Raw genomic sequence first — 20,180 nt, forward strand, 5'->3', positions numbered from 1 at the left:
GTCAGGTCTCTGAGTCAGTCTCTACTCATAGTTCCTCTGACAGAAAACACATTTCAAAAATCACCAAAGGATGGATAAAAGAGGAGCGAGACTCAATCTAAATAACATAAGTTGTGCGAACATCCAAGAGCTGAAACTCAGACTCAAGTGGAAATTCATGAAAAAAGAGCTTCAAAAAGTGTTTTGTACTACTTTGATAAGAGGAGACCAGGTGTAGCATACACCCTGTATGTTTATTCTGGATTTATTCTCTACATCACTTCAAAGACAAAGCATACAAGAAAAAACAGCCCTGACCTTTTGGATTTTTAGTGATTTTTGTTTAAAAATAAATCTGATATTGCATAAAACAAAATTGGAAGTCACTTTTAAAAATAATTTAAGCAGAACATTGAAAACTGCTGGGAAAAAATGAATGTGGTATTTGTGTAAATTCTAAAGATGAAACGGTAAAATCAGAACATTGGTTAGCATGCTAAAATATCACTATATGGATATTTAGCTAGATATTTAGTTTGTTAAATGCATCCAATAACTAGACCATTTTTTAACGTACAAAAGTTTCTAGCAAATGTCTTACATTATCTTTAGAAGGAAAAGATTCCCTTAAAGACCTAATGTAAAGACATTCAAAGTTTTTACCACACAGAGAGAGGTCTTTTATCAGAGTTAAGAGGGTGTAAGTCCTATGTTCTTTAGCAGGTGAGACAACAAAATTCAATGTTCTGTCTAAACTAATCCCATAACTCAAAACAAGAAAAGCAGAAACATTTCTGTGCAACTGTGAGCAAAATAACACCAGCAAAACTTTCTGTTTCGAAAATGAGTTGGAAAATTGTGGGCATTACGGTGGGATAACAAGATCAAGCAGAGGAAAGAATCATATGCAATGAAAACATCTACAAAAGCAAATTCAAATGCTGTGCTGAAACACACAGACCAATTAGACCTGCAAAACAAAACACTCAACAAAAAACAAGACACAAAAGAGCTAAGATTGAAGACAGCTTAATCAAGACAGCATCATCTATGATCTGGCAAGACAAATGGAAGACCAGGACTAAATGTATACTACATAATATTGAAACAGTTGGATTATTGTTACCATAATAAAAATGGCATATGCAGCTTTTCCTTTTTTGAACAGATGTTGAGTGGTGTCATAGTCTCTCAGCTGTAACTTGGTGTTCACCAAGACTCTGAACACTGCTTTTAAGAATACAACCTCTGACGAAACTCTCATTTAGGCATGTGCAACAGCCCACACCTTTCATGGTCCTCTTAACCCTCGTGCGATCTTAGCATTCTGTTTACTCCCCTTGTCCCACCGGTCAAAAATGACCCACCCTAACAAAAGCCCCAAAATAAAGCAAATTAATTGAATTTTAAATTTTATGCCAAACATCCTTAACACAAGATGAAGAACATCTTCTGTTCAGCATAAGGTATTGAACTTATAAGATGTTCAACATGAACATTTTCAACATAAGAATGTTATGTTGAACATCTTCAACATATGCCAAAGAACATCCCACCCCACGTTGAACTTAAGATGAAGAATATCCCCATGAGGTGGAGACGTTCTTAATTTTATAAAGATGCTTTCATAATGAACATCTTCAACATAAGACAAAGATAATTCTTTCTTTCCCACCCCATGGTGAACATAAGATGAAGAACATTCCACAGTGAACACAAAATGTTCAACACAAGATGTTTAAGAAAATCATCATAACATGAAGATGTTCTTCACTATATGAAGACACTCCTACGTTGAACATCTTCAGCACAAGAATTTGTTCAACATCTTATGCTGAAGATCCCATGTAGGACAGTATGTGCAAGCGTAGGACCTGTTGAACAGTGAAACGTCCACTCATGGCGTCAGCAAGGAACCATCTAGGGGTATTCAGATGGGGTGTACCTTCATATCTTCTATACTTAATTTGTTTTAATTATGTCTGAAATTGTTTTATGTTGTGTTTGGGAATTTGTGTGATGTGAGGGGTTAGCTGCAGATTGAGAGTGCAGGTGCAGGTCAAATGCAAGTTCAATTCGTACATCAATCCAGTTTCTTTGATATGCGTGTGTGTGGGGGCAGGGGGAGTGCAAGTGTGTGGTGGTGTGTGTGTATGTATTAGAGAGACTTTGTGTATGACCTTTGAACTTTTTTTTCTGGTGCTTAAATGCTTTTATAATGCACGGGTCCAAAGTGACCCTTAAGACAATCCTTGTACCCTAGTGGTGTACAGCTCACATGGAAATATAAACAAAAACAAAGTATCACATTTTTTAATGATGGGGTCAATTTAGGAAAAGCCATAAAATTTCAAGCCGGAAAAAGACAGTCTAGGGTATTTTTTTCTACAGGTAAACATGGTAATGGGTCACTTTTGACCTGCAAAACAACACAAGGATTAAGAAATGTTTTACATGTTTTACAGTTGCAAAATGTTAAGATTATGCAGATGACTGAAAACGATTTATTTAAATTGGTGTTTTAAAGTAGAAAGTCAAACACAAAAATCTAAGTTCTGTACTACTGCACTGACATATTTACAACCAAAACTTTCTTTATTCTATCTTTGGCATTCCAAACAAATCTTCAGTATTTTCCAGCTTAATTCTTGGCTGCACTTTGTTTTCCAGTTTGCTTTTGAGATTTTTTTTACATATTTTTCCATTTCAGACATGAACAACCAGCATGCATTACAAGCTTGAAGGCAGGTGAATAAACTTCTTTAAATACTGTATATCCCCTTTAAACTCCCTGAAATACTGAAACCCATTTGAGGTGTTCAAAAATTATCTGGTGATGATAACCTTTAGCACCGGAACTGTTGTCTGTAGTTTTGCTAAACAGTGTCTTTGAGAAGAAGCTCAATAGCATAATATGAAATTAATAGGTTGCGTAACAAGCAATACTTTATATGTTCTCCAGTAAAATACTTATTGCATCATCAATGTGTTAATACAGAGAGTTGTGTGGTGCAATGCTAGGCATGTGTGCACGACAAATGAACTTACGGTCACTGCACTGCGTTCCAGTGTAGGAGGTCATGGAGCAGTCGCAGGTGTAGTTCTCCCACTGTTGGATGCAGATCCCCATGTTGGCACAAGAGTCCTCCTGACAAGTTGTGCTGGGACCTGTGGGAGTCCAACAATACCCACCAAACACACAGACAGGTCCTGCATTTAAGAAGAACCATGAAATGACTAGAATGGCACATATTTAGATATTCTCCTTCCCCCTTTGGAAAAGTTTATATTGTTTCTGCGAAACATGAATGGGCCAAGCAATGAACTCAATAATGTGACAACCTACATTTACTGACTTCCCTCTGCTAAGGAATCATTTTCTTTTATATGACTTTCTTATCTCTTCCAAACAACACTCCTTTCATACTTCATCAAGTGCTGGTACTACTGTGTAATGTGCATATTCAAAATGTTAAAATCATCATTCACTTTTATATTAACCTATAATGAATAAAAAAAAGATCAAGATCAATCCACTTCTTCCTGGTAAAGATAACTTTTGCCAACATAATTGTTCTGTAGGCTATGCTTCTTTGAGATTAAACTGACTTAAAAAAAGGAAAAATACAAATCGTCTATGTTGTCTTTTTAATAATTTAAGAATATATTTTTATTTTTTTTCCCCAAGTTTCAAGATGTTTCTTGGTTTTCAGAAAATTTCCAAAAACCTTTCTAGATGTTTGTCCAAAATTCTTTCCAGAAGGACCAGCCAGTTTGAGATTTTCGTCTGTTAAAGAAGGAGTTTTGACCAGACCTTTAAATCTAAGCTTGAAAGAAAGGATGATACCTAAAATAAAGGGAATTTGTTGTTTACATTCCCTTTATTTTTGGTGGTTGATGTGAATCAGGGTTTCATGTAAGATGTTCAATGGTTATCAGAGGCACAGCAGCACCATCTAGTGACGGTAATAGAGTAGTGCTGTGGCCTCGAACTATAACTTTCCATTTTTGCCAAAGAACATCAAATCAGCTTCAAGTGATGGAAGCTTGAAATAAAAAATACAAATAATAAAACAAAGTTAAACAGTTAGAATGACAGCGCCGACATAAAGAAAACCAAAGCACATATAAAATGATTTATTAAAATGAGATGGACACCCAGCTGTGATCGATGAGATTTTATTTGGAAAAATAAACCAATCAACAATCACTTCCCACAGTTAATACAATACAGTGCATAACATCACACAGATTGATCTTTTACAGCAACAAACACATTCATTGAGCTCTGAGTTTATGTTAAAAAATGTACCTTCAGAGTAGATTATGTCCAACTGATGGCAGGTGTAAGAAAAACACAGACTTCCATGCAAACAAGAAGAGATTGTGGAGGATGGCCCAGGACCCTCAGAGGATGACAAAAACAACAAAGCAAAAAAGAAAAGCACCAAAGAATGGAAACATTTTCATCCACAGTGACGTTTGTTAGCCAGTGGAAAATGTTTCCATGTGGAGCGGTATTACATTGAAGGCATGGATAAGGCAGGAAGCAGCACAAAACATTCAAACCTTTGGCAAGTCTTGCTTTTAAAACAATAGGCATTGACTACACTCCTGACAGATAGTTCATGGCCCAACCTAAAACTGCACAGCTGAATTCAGAAATTCAGGACTGAAGTATTTCCTATTAAGCCTCTACAGTTCTCCCTTTTTCTTAATCCACAGTAGAATTTGTCCAAAAAGAACAACGTTGAGGTGCTATTTAGAGACCAAGAGGTCAGGCATATCTGATGTCATCTGCACATTGGAAAGATATTCTATAATATGCAGCATCTTACAGTCAAATTCACTTTTTCATCACATGAAAACAGTTAACCTGGTTTATAATAGAAAAATAGAGCTGTGTTCTAAAACTGGGATTAAAATTTGAACTGTGGATTGATGAGCATCAAAAGCTTGAGTACTTTTTTATGTATTGTAATTTATATGCTGTACAATTCAAATGAAAAAGTGACAAATATCTTAGAGGGATAATCAACTGAATTCTGAGGAATAAAAGTAAGTATGAAAACTATTAGGCAAATACTTTATTGAGCCTTTTGATTCAGAATCAGCTTTCATTCATATTTTGCAGGAGGCTATCATTATTCCACAACTAGATTTGGAAAATGTCTCCTAATCTATCATATTGTGTTGGTAAACATACAAGTATCCATCTTTTTCAGTGTTTGAACCATTTAACATAGCCATAAATCTAATTGACTGTGCAGGATAGAAATCTACATGTTTGTTTCATATATTATGATTTAGCATTTACATCAATGTAGAGAAAACACATCTTATAAAAGAATGTTTAATAAAAAAACCCCAAAAACAACAACAAACAAAAAAAACAGCACCAGTAAGTAGTTTATGTTTCTGAACTGGCAAAACTGCTCTGATGGTGGCTGATGGTACAGTAGATAAACAGCCAATGTGGCTAATAATGTGGTGGTGCACACGAGGAAGCACTGGATGTCTGGTATGAAGCTAGCAATGGGTAAATGAGGCAACAAACACAGTTAGTAGGATGGAGTTGCTCCCGTATGGATGCAGAGCTGAGGAGCTACTGTTTGCATTGAGTAGGAAGAAAGGGCTGCTGGAGCTGAAGTTGGAGTTTGTGTTGTACGAGTCTAAATCAGGTAGAGATCTTAGCGACGGTGTACCTTCACATCCGCGCTCGATCTGGCCGCTGCGGAACAAGGCATCGTTTAGGAGGTCTGGCAGGCGACCGTTGAGGTCCATGGAAGCCAAGCAACCCTGAAAGCCTTCTCTGGAAGCCACCAGTTTGGGGAGGTTTCCATACATGCCTGGACCCAGTCCTGCGATGAACAGATCACCTGAAGAAGAAACCATGCAGAAAATCTTTTTATGTGGTATATGATAACAGGTTTAGATTGCAGAAAAAACTTTCAGTGCCCAAATTATTGCAATACAACAGTTTACATTACTGTCACAACATAACTTCAATTCAATGCGAAGATGCTATTGCAAATAAGGCAAAGAATGAATGAATGAACCAAAACAGTTGTCAACATCCAATTAATTAATTTGGACCAAACAAAAAGTATCTGAACATTGTCAATAGGCTGACTTCAAACGTTAGAATTTTAACAAAATAAAAAAATGGGGGTTTAGCTTCATGCCTCAACATCCTGTTAATCATTTTGAGAAAGTTGTTCATATTTCTGATAGAAAATATGTTTTTCTTAAAAGGTAAAATACTATAATTTAAATGAAAAATGGACCCAATACTAGTCACATTCTCAGCTTACCTTTCAGGTCAAGGTTCTTTGCTCCATTGATAGTTTGACTTGTGGCTGTAGCATCTACTTTTAGTGTGTGGGTATTGCTATTGTCTCGGGTGATAGCCACGTTGTGCCACTGATTGTCATTTAGCGACCTTTCACTTTTGCCTTTGATGAGGTTGGGCCCATTTCCGAGATCAAAAACATAGTGGATGTAACTGCAATGAGAAATGTGTTTAGTTTCAAAGAGATTTGGTCAAATTCTTGTAACTTTGCTCTTAAAGTTATATTTTTTGGCCCCAACAACTGAAACAAGACACACACATTTGTTTTAAAGCTCTTCCAGAAACTATTTGCCACAGACAAAAATAATAGACTATCCTGTTGATGTAAAACCTACCCTTTGACCAATTCTACAGCAATAAAGTCATTTCCATCCCCAGAGTTGAAGAGGATGAAGCCATCAGGGGAAGTGGTCTTGAACTGGAAGAAGAGGTGCATGGATGTGTAGGCCTGCAGAGTAGCCAGACTCAGGTAGCTGCTTTTTGTCTTGAAGGTAACCGGGTCAGCAATAATGGAGCGAACCCCGAAGCGAGCATTGAGCTCACAGTAATCAATGTCGCCATTCTTGCACAAGTCAATATACAGCATGCCGTTAAACCTGTGGAAAGGAAGAGAACATGCAGCCAATATTTCTACAGTAAGTATACAGGTTAAAATGTCCTTCAGAATATGAAAAGCTGTAATGAGGATTATTTTCCCCAAAGAACCACACTGTCAGGCAACAGCACTTTGCAAAGGTTGTAAACATCTCCTAAGGAGTCGATCGAAACATTTCTTGATCAAGAGTTCCCTAGGTTTCTGAAGGTTTCTTGTTATTTACTCTTCTTCAGTCTATTACTTGAAAATTTTCAGAAATATTTGTTCTTCTTTATTAAGATTTTCTCTATTGCTATTAGCTCCAAAGAGTAATGAGCTGAAAAAAGCATACAGGAGATGGTTAATTGAAAAGTGATGAATCTCCCATGAATTTCTCTTTTCTATTAAACTTTTTTCATGTCCTCTAAAAAATTAAAACAACGCCTAATAGATGACGACAACATAGTTACTTGATTGTGCTATAAAATACATTTCCCAGGGACATACTCTCATTTTATATTTTATTTAGTTCAGAACAAATGTTGGAAAAATTTCTTATAAGCGGTGCTTATAAGAAATTTAAACCTTGGCTGGTAGCTATGCTAAGTGAGACATCATTACAAGGTCCATGTATTGACTTCTGAAGGATTTAGTTTGAAATGTATTTTTATATTGCCTTCCTCTGCCCATTTAAAGTAGAAATGACTGTAAAATGTACCTTAGGCTCTGGAGGTGACCGATGAAGCTGGATGGGATGGTGGAAACGAACCGACGTTCTGTCATGATTCCCGTTTCGATGTTGTGGAACTCCAGCCGAGTGTGATCGCCCACCATTTGTCCTGCAGACGGGGAGGGTGCAGGGGATGGGTTGAAAAGAAAGACAAACAAAACGAAAAGAAAAGAGAACTCTGTCTGACACTAACACAAAAGGGCTGATTTAAGGAAAAAAATTACATTAACAGTATTAGAGGAATGCTTCATAACTAACACACCCCAGCATGGTGATAATACACTGAAAAAAGCAACACTGAGAAAATTTCCAGTTGAAGCAGGATTAAGTACCTTCTGCTACATCATCGTCAACCGTTAGCTTGTAGGTTTTGCCCCGACGCACCACGCGCACTGTATGCCATTCATTATCATTGAGCTTTTGCCCGGCATACAGGGTCTCCGGTCCCTTGCCTGAGAACAATGGTCAGTCACAAAGTTAAGGACAAAGTGAGCCTCAAACCAAACCTTTGTCTTCCCACCACTCAGTCTAGGCACAAAGTTGTCGGGCTATGAAGAGACTTGGAAATGTATCCAAGAATGGTTCTAATTCATTTGGGAAACAAAGGTTTGGTTCAATCAGTGAATTACACAATGAAAAAAAAAAAGACAAAATAGTCGACAATGTGTTCATATTATATTTAGATTTATGCAGCAGAGAGGGAAAAATGCTTCTACTCATTACAGGCCCACAGAAATCTTCTTCCAATTGCATTTTGAAACTAACTGAAACACTGCTTAGAAAATATAACTTTTGGATAAATGCTTAAAGAATTTGGTATGATATATGATCAAAAATGTTGAAAGAATATCTCCACAATTATCTGACCTTCAATTGTAATGAAGCAGTTATTTTAACTAAATAATTGTGCTGTATATATCTTGGCAGGTTCAACGTAATCTTTCACCACCGATTCCTTAAGCTTATCTCTAACTTATAATACAAATCAAAGTGAAAATCATACTGGTATGACCAAAATTGGAAACACAGCTCAGTTTAAATATAGAACTCCCGTAAAGCCTCTTAAGGCTCTTAATGCTGTTGGATTGACTCTTAAAAAGCCAATATAACTTCTATATTTCAGGATTAGTGGCTTTAGATTGGCAGACTGGCATATTGGTCCCTTTTAAAGGTGACAAAAAGCTGTACTTTAGATATAAGATCCCATATTTCAGCCTATACGTGTACACACTACAGGAGAGTTTGACTGATGGTCGAACTTTTGACTCAGACGAAATAGCCAGGTGTTGTTTGGAGGTTCATGGAGAGTACTTTGGAAGTATAACATTTCATATAATTTTCCAGGGTCCATTCAGTCTGTACGATCAATGCGAGAGATGTTATTTCTTTGCTGGTAATAAGCCTGACTCGTCGTCATGTGTTAGACTCTGCTGGTGTTACCCTCTATCAACAATTGCTGCTCCTTGTCTTTCTTGAGGGGATCTTTGACATTATAGGGTGTCTGACCTCTTTCTAAGGCTCATTGAATCCCTGTGCAACTCAAGATTAGCCCTTTGTTACCAATTTAGTTCATTACTTTAATGGACAGAATTTTTTCTGATTTAGCCAGGGGGCAGAAGGTGTGCAGCTTGTGAAAAGTCTTTGGACGCTATTACCTGTGATAATAGTGGTGATTCAAAGTTGATTTGAGTCACAGTGCAGAAACATCTGTGATGCTGTTCACATGTATGACTGTTAACACCCTCAAGATTGAAGGCATAGTTCACCTTGCTTTGGAAGATGGGTAATCATCCTTAGTGGAGGACTTTGTGTATCTCAAAGTTTTCAGTAATATTTTCATGCATTGGCATTGCTATTTGGAAATGTTGGGGTAAAAAGACAGCTGCTTTTGATTTACTAGTTGATGTGTTTCATCACTCATCTATGTTCACAAACAGTAGGAAATAATCAAACGACTATGATGTGAATACAAGCAGCAGAAACAAGTTTCCTCAGCAGGATGAGATAAATCATCCTAAGACACATGATGAGGAGCTTGGTTATTCAAGAGTTGCTGACTCTCTATAGTGACCAGAGACATTTGTGGTATTTTGGGCACCACTGGATGCCTTCTTAGGGAAATGTTTCAAATATGTTCTAGAAGCACAAGGTCTCCTGGCAGGCCCATGACTTACTGGAGAGAATAGCTCCATGGCTGGCTTTGAAAAGCAATGTCAGTCATAGAGGAAGTGGAGAAAGGGAAGTTGCTTCAGTAATCTTTGATGTCCCTAAAGTTAGTCGAAAAAGCTAAAGAGGGAAATCGCAGGAATGAACCCCAAAAGGGCTATGCTTACCAAACCCACACCATGTTTTGCTAACAGAAATGCTTCACTATTGTGCATGAAATGCATACACAGTCAGGTCAAAGGGTCCAATGGGTTGACACTAAGGATTACAATGTGAAATACTGTCCCTCTGGTACTACTTTTGCATGGAATAAATAGTTCTTTTGCATTGGTAAGTTTAGACTGGGGCCAACCTTCTGGATTGTTTACCAATGGTTTTGTTTAAATCTACAGAGTTTATGAACAATGGCCACTGCAGCTCTCTGATTTAAAATACAACTGACTCTTTACTTTAACAGATTATTGTTGTTCTAGTATATTTATATTGTAATTGTTTTGATGTGATAATCAAATCATCTATAAGAACCCATGCAAGTGGAGAAACAAAAGGCTCCCTGGTTCTCCAAAATACTTAAAAATGTATAAAAGTAACATATATAACCCCTTAAACATTCACCTAAAAATCACTTAGTTGTTGATGTTAAATTATTTTCAGAAAACTTGTGGATATCTTAATAATATCAATTTTTGTAGCTGTGTTTATTGCTCAACCCATCAAGAGTTGACAATGTAATTACTTTTAAAAGACATGTCATATTGAACGTGCAATCGAAATTAGGAAGGGTTGGTACAGTTTGTATAGTACCAAAATAACAATGATCGATATTTAAATTAAAAATATTCCGTGCTTTGTTTCAGCTTAATTATCTTGGCAATATACATCCACATGTCGTTTCAAAACAGCAATACCCATAAATGACTGAGCCCCTTTGTAGCATAAGATCTCCAGCATGGAAAAACTGGGAGGGATTTCCATATTTCTGCTTCTATAATACTGAACATCATTAAACCACTCCAGGAATTTGAGTGAATTTTATGGAGCGAGCCTAGGCTGGAAGTCTTTGACCTCCTATCCCTCTGAAGGCACTGCATCAAGAACCAACACACATCAACAGCTGATAGAACCACATGGATAAGGAATAAATTACAAGGTCCTCATGATATAGTCTGATTTTTCTTTTTTTTGCACTGCTTTTCCAACATATTTAGTTTCAGGATCACCACTGATCACCTTGAATATTTATGTGTTAAGATTAGAAGGAATTTTGAACTTTTGTTTGTATGCAGTAAGTTGGATGACATTAAGATGGTAAAATTCCTTCTTTTATAAACCTGGGGATTCAATTAGTATGCCTTTAGTTTGAGAATTTGTATTAATAAAGTTTTCATTCACTATGCCACCATTACTGAGCCTGTAAGGCATAAGTAGCAATCCCAACCTTTGGACCTCAAATGGTCAGTGCAACTCTTCTTTCATGAAGGTTGGTTTTGTTTGGTTATTTGTTTGTAATTATTGAAATAAATAATATCAGAATGAAGACTATAAACCCTTCAGATGTCCACCAAAAGGAACATTTTCTCATCTCAATTTTTTTACTCAAAACTGACACAAACTCAATATTCACATAATAAAGATTACAGTAAGGTGGAAGGCAGTGCAGAGCAGATATAAGAAGACAACAAGTACAACAAAATGAAACTTGAGTGTTAACTTACTGGAGTTACAGTTTATCCTGATACAGTCTAGATGGGGAAGAATAAATGACAGATGAAATTGCATCCTTCAAGGTTATAGCTGCAGACATCCAAAAACAAGAAGTCCACCCTTCCGGGGACGCACACATGCAGGAGGGTAGCCATTTTATTTCCTTAGATTCTTATCTTTAATTTCATACCAATTGATCAGAAAAAAACATAGACAGAAGAAGGTAAAGAGTTAGTTTTTTCATAAAGTTTAGGCTTAACATTTTTGTTTTTTTCTTTACTTTAAAATGGCCACTTATGGTACCAGCTACGAGGCTTTTCCAACCCAATGGCAAAGATGAAATGTTTGCTGTATTCTTTTGTTTCCAAGTCACAAATTTTTATAAAGCAGGAGAAAAGCAGGTTGATTAGCTTTTCATGGAGAGAATAGAGTTAAATGGTGCAATGCAAAGCCTGTCCAGCTGCTGCCAACAGCTGTGAGGACAATGTGGGTTGGTCACCACGTGGCTGGTGGGTCATGTGTCGTCAACCGCAACAGAAAAGTGGGAGCAAACAGCCTCGATCCAATCAGCACCAGCACCATACAGAGGCACCGGATCCCCACTTGTGAAGTCTGGAGCTTTACTCGGCTACTATGTTTGGTTCTAAGCTGCACCAGAAGCTCAAACTGGGAAGGTCTATCCTTTTTAGGAAGAAACTACAGGCCATTATGAGCACAGAAGGAAATCTAAGGGGCTTAATAACTGATAGGGATAAATGTAATCAGTGAGAAAATGATCTAAATGGGATTTATAGATCATCTAACACCTGTTAACTCTATCAATCCTAAATGTTCTACAAAAACAGATATATGTATGTAGCATTTACTGTACAAATTAAAATAAGAACCTCAGTGTTTGGAGGTTCATGGGGTCGCAGCCAGCTGCAGGTTTTGCTGGGCTCTGTTCTCGGGCTGTTCGCCTGACGGGCCGCAGGCTTAAGGCCTTTGAAGGGGTGAATACCATCTTTTGACACAGCATGATGGAAGAATGAAGCTGACAGGAGAATGGAAAGAACAAGACACTGAGAAAGCACACAGTTCATTAAAGATACTGCTGTTAGCAAACAAAAGACATGATCTGGAGTTAGTGAGAAATGGCGAAAGAGTTTATTCAATTGTTCTCACTGATAGACTCAGAAGCTATAATATTCTGAGTATTTGTGCTGTAACTGTCTCAATGATTCTGTAAAGAAATTCTATTTCTTGTGTCAGAGATTATCTAAATTGTTTTAGACATAGAATAACACCTGTGTGCAGAACCTGTTTTTATTACTCATGCAAACAAGAGAGAAAATATAAACTATAAGTCTATTTCAAAATTTAAGGTCACTGGAAGTATTAAAGGGATGATAGAAGAGAGAAAAACCAATGAATCAGAGACGTTACCCCTGGAAGATAAAGCGTCTCATGGCGAAGATGGAGATGCGGGGGCAAATGAATGAAGAAAGAGCTGCTGGTGCTGCAGGTGTTTTGGTTATACGATACCTAGGTTGACTGTGAGTTTGACACGGCTCCCATCCAACTCGAGCCGCAGTGTGTCGGCCGAGTCCTGGGAGGTGGTGGCCATGAGGAGGCCGTAGGCCCGCTGCGAACGGAACCGCAGGGAGACATCTTCAGCCTCGGTGTGCATGACGGTTGGCATCACCACCTTCATGTACATGCTTCCATCATAGGAGAGAATGGAGGCCTCTGTGGGAGAGAGACCAGATGGATGATGAATTTGACCTTTCCCTTACAACAGGGAGCAGCATGTCCAGTTCTTGAGGGTCACTGCTATGCAACTTTTCAATGCATTCCCGCTCTAACAAACTTGACTCAAATAAATGGTTAATTACCAGGCATTTGTAAAACTAGCTGACATCCCAAGGAGGTAGTTCAGCCTTACAATTCAGGTGTCTGGGAGCAATAATGCATCCACAAATTGCAGGCCACTGGCATTCAAGAACTGGCATTCCACTGGGATTCAAGGAGTTAGTGACCCAATCACGAGAAAAAAAAACTGCTTTTCTTCCAGTCTCTTTAAAATGTTTGTCAGAACCCTGGGTCCAGTCAAAAGAATCTTATGTTTCATAAAGTGGAATCCTGAGATCTATTGTGTTTTGATTTTTTCAGAATGTCTGTTGAAAAAACCCTTTCTACAAATGTTGTGATGCTCATTAAAAAATTCAAAAAGTTTTGACATTGTCCATAGATCACTATAAATAAGAGTTCCAGCATATTTTTAATGTTAAAACGCCTGTCACATAAAATCCAAATAAAATGCCCACAAGCACGAGAAAAGGTGAAAAATTTATACCATTTTCAAATCTTGAATTTAGGAGAATTTGAAACCTTCAGACATAAAGAAAAAAACAACAAAACTTTTATAATCCTCTTTGGTGATGTCTGATGTGTAGCATCGACACAAAAGATAGGCTGATATACAGTTCATTTATTTAAATTAACATTTTATTGAAATTTTATTTATTGTTTCCTGGATTTAACAAATGTGCCTTGAAAGCTTTAGTTTCTTCCAGGTGCTGTTTGTCCCCAGCTGAACAGCATGGCTGGTTTCCTTTTTGGGCCTTCTGTTGAAATGAATCAGACGTGATTATTGTTCATGTCACAAGAATCTAATATGATAAACGATCTAACAATGTGCTGAAGCACTAGGTGTCCTCTAAATGTCCTTTTGTTCCCTTTTACTGCATGATATGTAGGGTGTAGGGGTGTCAAAAGGCCACTTGGAGGAGACAAAGTCTTCATAATCTTGCCATAATATATTGCCAAAACATATCGCAAATTTAAACATTAAACATCAAGCTTGAAATAATCATTTAAGCTTTATAAAGTGTTTTGCACAAAAATTCGGCGCATATCAGGTTTGAATTAAAGACTTGACATGTTCTTTGTCAACATGTTTTTCTGCAGATAGGGTAGAGGAAGGCAGCTGAGACTGAGAAGGTGTATGTCGCATTACTATTTAAGCTCTCGTTCCAGCTGCAATGTGGCCTGTCAGATTAAGTCCGACATTTCTTGTTTACTTGGACGCAGCTGCTTGGGAGACAGAGGGTGTCCACACAATTAATATACTTAAAATGTCTAAGACCTCCATGCACTGTGTATTATTACAGGTGTATCAAACAATAATAATAATAATAATAATAATAATAATAATAATAATAATAATAATTGCTGGGCTTTCTTAACAGCTCAACAGTCCCATAAGATGATTACCTCCATGACACACCACAAGGAGTAATTCTTGTAAAAAGGTCGCCTATCTATCAAGTATTAAATACATATACTATATGTTATGTTTCAGCAGGCTAAAATTTCTCATGTAAAATCCTTATTTTATTGATCATATGTAGTCATATTACTAAAGTTTTCTAATGAATTGAGGTGTGGGTTTTAATCAGAATGAAATAATGGTTGTCAAAACTAATGCATTTTAAAGAATGCCATTACCATATATAACAGTCTTTCTGAAATGGATTTAGATAATAATAATAATAATAATAATAATAATAATAATAATAATAATAATAATAACTCTTGGCCAAAAAGCATAACATACTGCAGTGCAGAAATGAAACCAACAGTTTATCATCATGACTGAAGTTTTCTTTTTGTAAAAACAAGCATCACCTCATGGCCACAGTGACTGAAAAGTAACCCTACACCTTTCGCCTCACTTTAAATGCACAGTTCTATATAAATGCAAATGGGTTCCTCCATCTCCACAGTTCGCCTGGCTGCCGCTGCTCATCCTCAGCTCTACTTTAACACTTTATTACCAGAGGAGTAAATCAGCTCGACATGACAGATCTGATTCTGAAGAGGCAGGAAAATATCCGATCCTTTCTGATACAGTAGGAAATGACATCAGGGTACCTGGTAACTGCTAAATCTCATCTGTAATAACAGCAAAAACAAAATCCTGATAATATGCTCCCTTTAGATAAACCTGGAGTTTAATAAATTATTAATAATGACAGTTGAAAAGTGCAACTAATTTCCTTTAAGAAAAAAAAACTGAAGGTCAAAGTTTATTTAAGATTAATGTAATAATGATTAAAAACATACAGGAGCTGGTTTTACTTATCAAAATATGGAAGGCAAATACTATCTCCCGATAGTGAAATTAATTTTTAAAATCTTTTAGAAAATGTTTCTAATCAGATTGACCCATGACGACATGCATCTTCTCTTTTCCAAAGTAATCATGGTAGTCAGAGACATTAGTATTATTCAGTAGGTTACTGGATGGGGAAAATCAGGGGGAGAAAAAAAAAACTTAATTAGGAAATATGATCAGAAAGTGGCTATTTGATATGCTAAAGGAAATGAGAACAATTTGAAAGGTTAGGAATGTGAGTATTGGTTTCCATCTTTGATCAATCTTTAATAAACTGTCTCAACACAAGAAGGAAATTAATCAGGCATACAGGACAGTTTTCTCTGACTGACACACTGAGGTTTCTCGTGGTTAGGCGCCTTTTGGTCTCTTTACCACTGCCTACCTACCTTAAGTGGAATCAGTTGTAAGATAATTAATTATGGTGGAGGCATCACAGAACCTAAAAATGAAACAGGTCAAACATAGTCTGGTGTAGGATGCAACATGCACTTTATACAGTTTTTTTTTAATATAAAATCACTCAACAAGCTTCTTAAGTTATCACCTTAATAGTGCTCATTCAGCCGTGTTGCATGGCGGAGCAGACAACTTCTCAACAAAAATTATTGATGTGCTACAAAGGTAAAGATGTAATGTCAGAAAAGTGGAGGGCACTACACAAAAAAAGTAATATGATGGAAAAAGACACAATGCCAATTTAAAGTTATCTTTCAAGAACAACCATAACCTCTCGTTTAGAGGAATGCTACAACAAGAAGGAAGCTAAATTGAAAGCACAACTAACATAAAGTGTTGCTCTCACTACTAATTGTAGACTGAGCTGAGAGGAGACAGCTCTATCACAGCTAATGTCCACTTCTTGGACATGGAGTGGCAAGTAAAGTCTGCGGTCCACCGTGTTTTTGTCTCAACACAACTCTGTTCATGGGGGATTAATTGGTTCAGATATTTTGTTCTCTTTATCATTGTTTTCTATTCAGCAACCTAATACGTTATTGTTTTATTTTTCTGAATATGTCTCCGTTTAATAATGTGACAGCACCACAGTTTTCTGTTTATTCAGTCATTATTTAATACAGCTGAAACAATATGTTGTTAAAATATAATGATACGATGATAAATTTCACCCCTCATGTTACGGAAAAACACTTTTGATACAAGTGAAAACTCTGGTTATCAGAAATAAATAAAATATTTTGAATTTCTATTTTTATAAATTGCAAAACACTCAAAAACTGTTTCCACTTTGTCATAATGGGGTGTTTTTGAGCAGAGGTTTGAGGAAAGAGATTAATTTAATAAGCAACATAAGAACATGTAAAAAGAGAAGCATTCTTGAAGCACTGTGGATGTTGTGCGCCAAATGGTTTGTTCACAGAAGCTCATTAACTATGAAAGTTTTTCTCCTAGTAGGTTCCTGGCCTTGGGAAGACCTTCTTTACAACTGTGTGGTGAATTCAGGAGAGACTCAATACTGAACAGAAAAATTGTGTGTCAGCTGTAAACGGATTAGGAATTAATTTACATCTCTCTGAAGACAACGTCTGCAGTCAGCTCAGCAGTAAAGCCGGACGGTGGTGAGATTATGAAGAGGCAGAAGGATGAAGGAGAGCAGAACATTTTTACTCAGGTGAGAGTGTGTTGTAATCTATGATTCGCTTGTTTAATACATCAATAAGAAGGTTTTACACAGAGCATAGCAGCAGGATGCAAACAGCCTCCAAACATTGAGATCAAAACATGTCTATTTAGGTGGTGACTTGTTTGTCTTAAGCTTTTAGTTGACTATATGCTGCCTTTACATAAAAGTACATATAAAAATATTATTCAATCATTTGGTTTGAAATGGAAAAAGTAAAAAATAAAAATAAAATAAAAAAGTCAAGGTATTTTAATAATCCGCCTATGATGAGGGACATTGATAGAAAAAAATAAAAATAAAATTAAAAAAATCAAGGCATTTGAACAATCTACCTATGATGAGGGACATTGATAGATACTTTCATTGTAACCAGAGAGGTTTTATTTTCTGTTTGGAGCTAATAATGTTGTTTCTAGGTTGACTTGAGTTGCAGCATCAACAAAAACTCAAGCACTCCAAAAAACAAAAACTGGATTACCGGTATCAGCTAAGCTTTTCATCTAATCTAATTTTAATGTTGGATTGCAGTTATCTTTATGTGTATTTGGATATCCTATTTTAGAAAAACCTGTCAGGATTTGTTCCTCAGCTCCTCCTCATTTCAAGTCATGTTTTAGATTCAGTCATATGACGAGTTGCTGTAATTAGGTGAGGGTATTTTTGAACTTGGTGCAAGTAATTTTAATGTCACATGTGTAAATTTTAATCTCAGACCATTACTGCGGTTTAAGTAACTAACACCTTCTGCTTTTTTGACCATATTTCTTTGTCATGTCACTACATTCCCTCTGATTTAAACTATAATTTGCTCCCGTTTTCACATAAAGGCACACAAAATGCAAATCCAAATCCCAGTTTACCTCTCTCACAGGTACGTGACCAGTAACCGGTGCCAGTGCAGTCACAGATGAATCGGTTCCAACCCTCTTTGCAGACTCCCCGGTTTTTGCATGGATAGCTCTCGCACTGCTTTCCTTGCTGCTTGTTACATGAGGGTTTGATACCGGCACCATTTTGGGCCTCTGCGATCTGACGGATGTCCTTGCTGCGACCATCAATAAAAAGGTCACGGATGCACCCGACGTAGCCGTAGTTGAGCATTGCCGTCCAGAGCTCGGTGGGCAGAATGAGGTTGGAGCGGTCAACTGGAAGGCCTCCCAGATACATGTCTCCCTCCAGGTCCAGAATTTCACTCTCACCACTGGCTGTAAATGGCGTCCGTCTGCTGTTTACAGAGATGGTGCCTAAGGCAGTCAGGGATAGGACAGGTTAACAAAAAACAACAGCTGGAGCAACACATCAGAAAAATGTAGTGTTATGCCCTCCACACGACCACTGGTTTGACATTGTGGGTAGAAAATACTTTGAGTGTTCTAAATATTTGTTCATTTGCTACATGAACCATTGCATTTTCAACTGTTAGTTCTGGGGCTTAAATGGAGGTGTGCAGTGCTTCTTTGGGGCTAAAAGCCAAGGCATTAAGTCTTGGATTTACCCTTGGACCTTATAGAGCTAGAAACTCAATTTTAGGCACTGTGGTGCTTTGGAAGTTTTTGCTGCTAGAAAAAAATCAAGATTTTTGTCTGATAACCTCAACTAGTGGTTAAGATTAGTGATGCCCTAATTTTATGAGGATATTTAGAACCTGTAAAGAATATGAAGCACTGTAGAGGTACGCTGAGCAAAGTAGGAATAAAAAATGCCCAATTTGAAACTTTACTGGCTATGGCTTTCCTGAAAAAGCTTTCAGTGTGTAATTGGAGTCTAAGTCACTGACTCAAGTACACATCACTGGGCACTTTTCAATCAATCAAATCAATCAAATTTTATTTGTATAGCACATTTCAGCAGCAAGGTATTTCAAAGTGCTTTATATCATATCAAACACAGAAACACTACACAACATAAAATCAACAATCAAAACATGACATTAAGTCAAGTTCAATCAATAAATTTGTAATTGATTACGTTTCAAATACAATCCTAAACAGGTGGGTTTTTAGTCGCGTTTGCATCCATAAAAGGTTTACCTGTTACACTCCTACTGTGTTATATGGAATAAAATACCTATTGCTATTTTTATTCCCACTCACGCTCACAATCACACAGTTTAAAACGATGCAGACAGCATTTTAATGGGCTTCTGGCACAAAGCTCTGTACACCTCTTTCACGGAATTTCGAGCAGAGAGTCCGCCGTTCCTCACTGATTTTTTTGTGCAATTCTATGGTACCTTTTACTTATATTTTCTTTAAATAATGGTTAACGTCTGACCATTTTAATCTTAGATGTTTAAGATTAAGATTGAACACGTAGATGTGAATGATTTGATGTGAAGGAGCTGGGCTGTCTACAACTAGCACAAGTTGGCGTTAGTCTTACAGGCATTTCCTCTATTATCTGACATTCAGAACAACATGAAGATCTGCAGACAGATGAGTTCTGGGACACACATTATCAGTACTAATAAAGTTTGATAGGGGTCACATAGTAGGCTTGGATAAAGCTAGGTTGGCTGCTCCTACTAAACAAAATAGTTGGTAGGCATATATTATGTAGGCATATATTGAGTGCTTAATTATAAAGGCAGTGAGTCTAACTCATCAACAGCAATTCCCATTTCTACAAACAGCTACTTTGCTTACCAGAGCGTCCATCTCTCTGAATGTCCACATGGTACCATGCCCCATCATTCACTTTTGTCTGGGTGGCTTTCACCTTTATTGTCCCTGAGCCCATATCCAATAGTAGGTACAAGCTCCCATCTAGGAGCTCCACAGCAAAAAAATCCACCTGTGCAGGAAAACCAGAACACACCAATAAGGAAAAGCAACATGTTTATTGGTCTTACAACATCCTGCATTTGCAGAG

The 20,180-nt window shown here is 37.1% G+C and overlaps 1 protein-coding gene across 10 annotated transcripts in view; it reads right to left on the minus strand.

Moving 5' to 3' along the window:
- Positions 1-20,180, minus strand: part of nrxn3a (neurexin 3a) — a 123,728-nt gene that overhangs the window by 30,925 nt on the left and 72,623 nt on the right. For all 10 annotated transcript variants that reach the window (XM_028000329.1, XM_028000327.1, XM_028000328.1 and 7 more), the window contains exons 9-18: positions 19,955-20,102; positions 18,170-18,553; positions 13,030-13,233; positions 11,517-11,543; positions 7,968-8,087; positions 7,624-7,744; positions 6,667-6,927; positions 6,294-6,484; positions 5,685-5,858; positions 3,028-3,147 (exon numbers count right to left, since the gene is read on the minus strand). In XM_028000329.1, coding sequence (XP_027856130.1) covers positions 3,028-3,147; positions 5,685-5,858; positions 6,294-6,484; positions 6,667-6,927; positions 7,624-7,744; positions 7,968-8,087; positions 11,517-11,543; positions 13,030-13,233; positions 18,170-18,553; positions 19,955-20,102 — 1,750 coding nt within the window. The remainder of the gene's footprint in view (positions 1-3,027; positions 3,148-5,684; positions 5,859-6,293; positions 6,485-6,666; positions 6,928-7,623; positions 7,745-7,967; positions 8,088-11,516; positions 11,544-13,029; positions 13,234-18,169; positions 18,554-19,954; positions 20,103-20,180) is intronic.

This window comes from Xiphophorus couchianus, chromosome 19 (genome assembly GCF_001444195.1).
Source record: "Xiphophorus couchianus chromosome 19, X_couchianus-1.0, whole genome shotgun sequence".
NCBI classification, from domain to species: domain Eukaryota; kingdom Metazoa; phylum Chordata; class Actinopteri; order Cyprinodontiformes; family Poeciliidae; genus Xiphophorus; species Xiphophorus couchianus.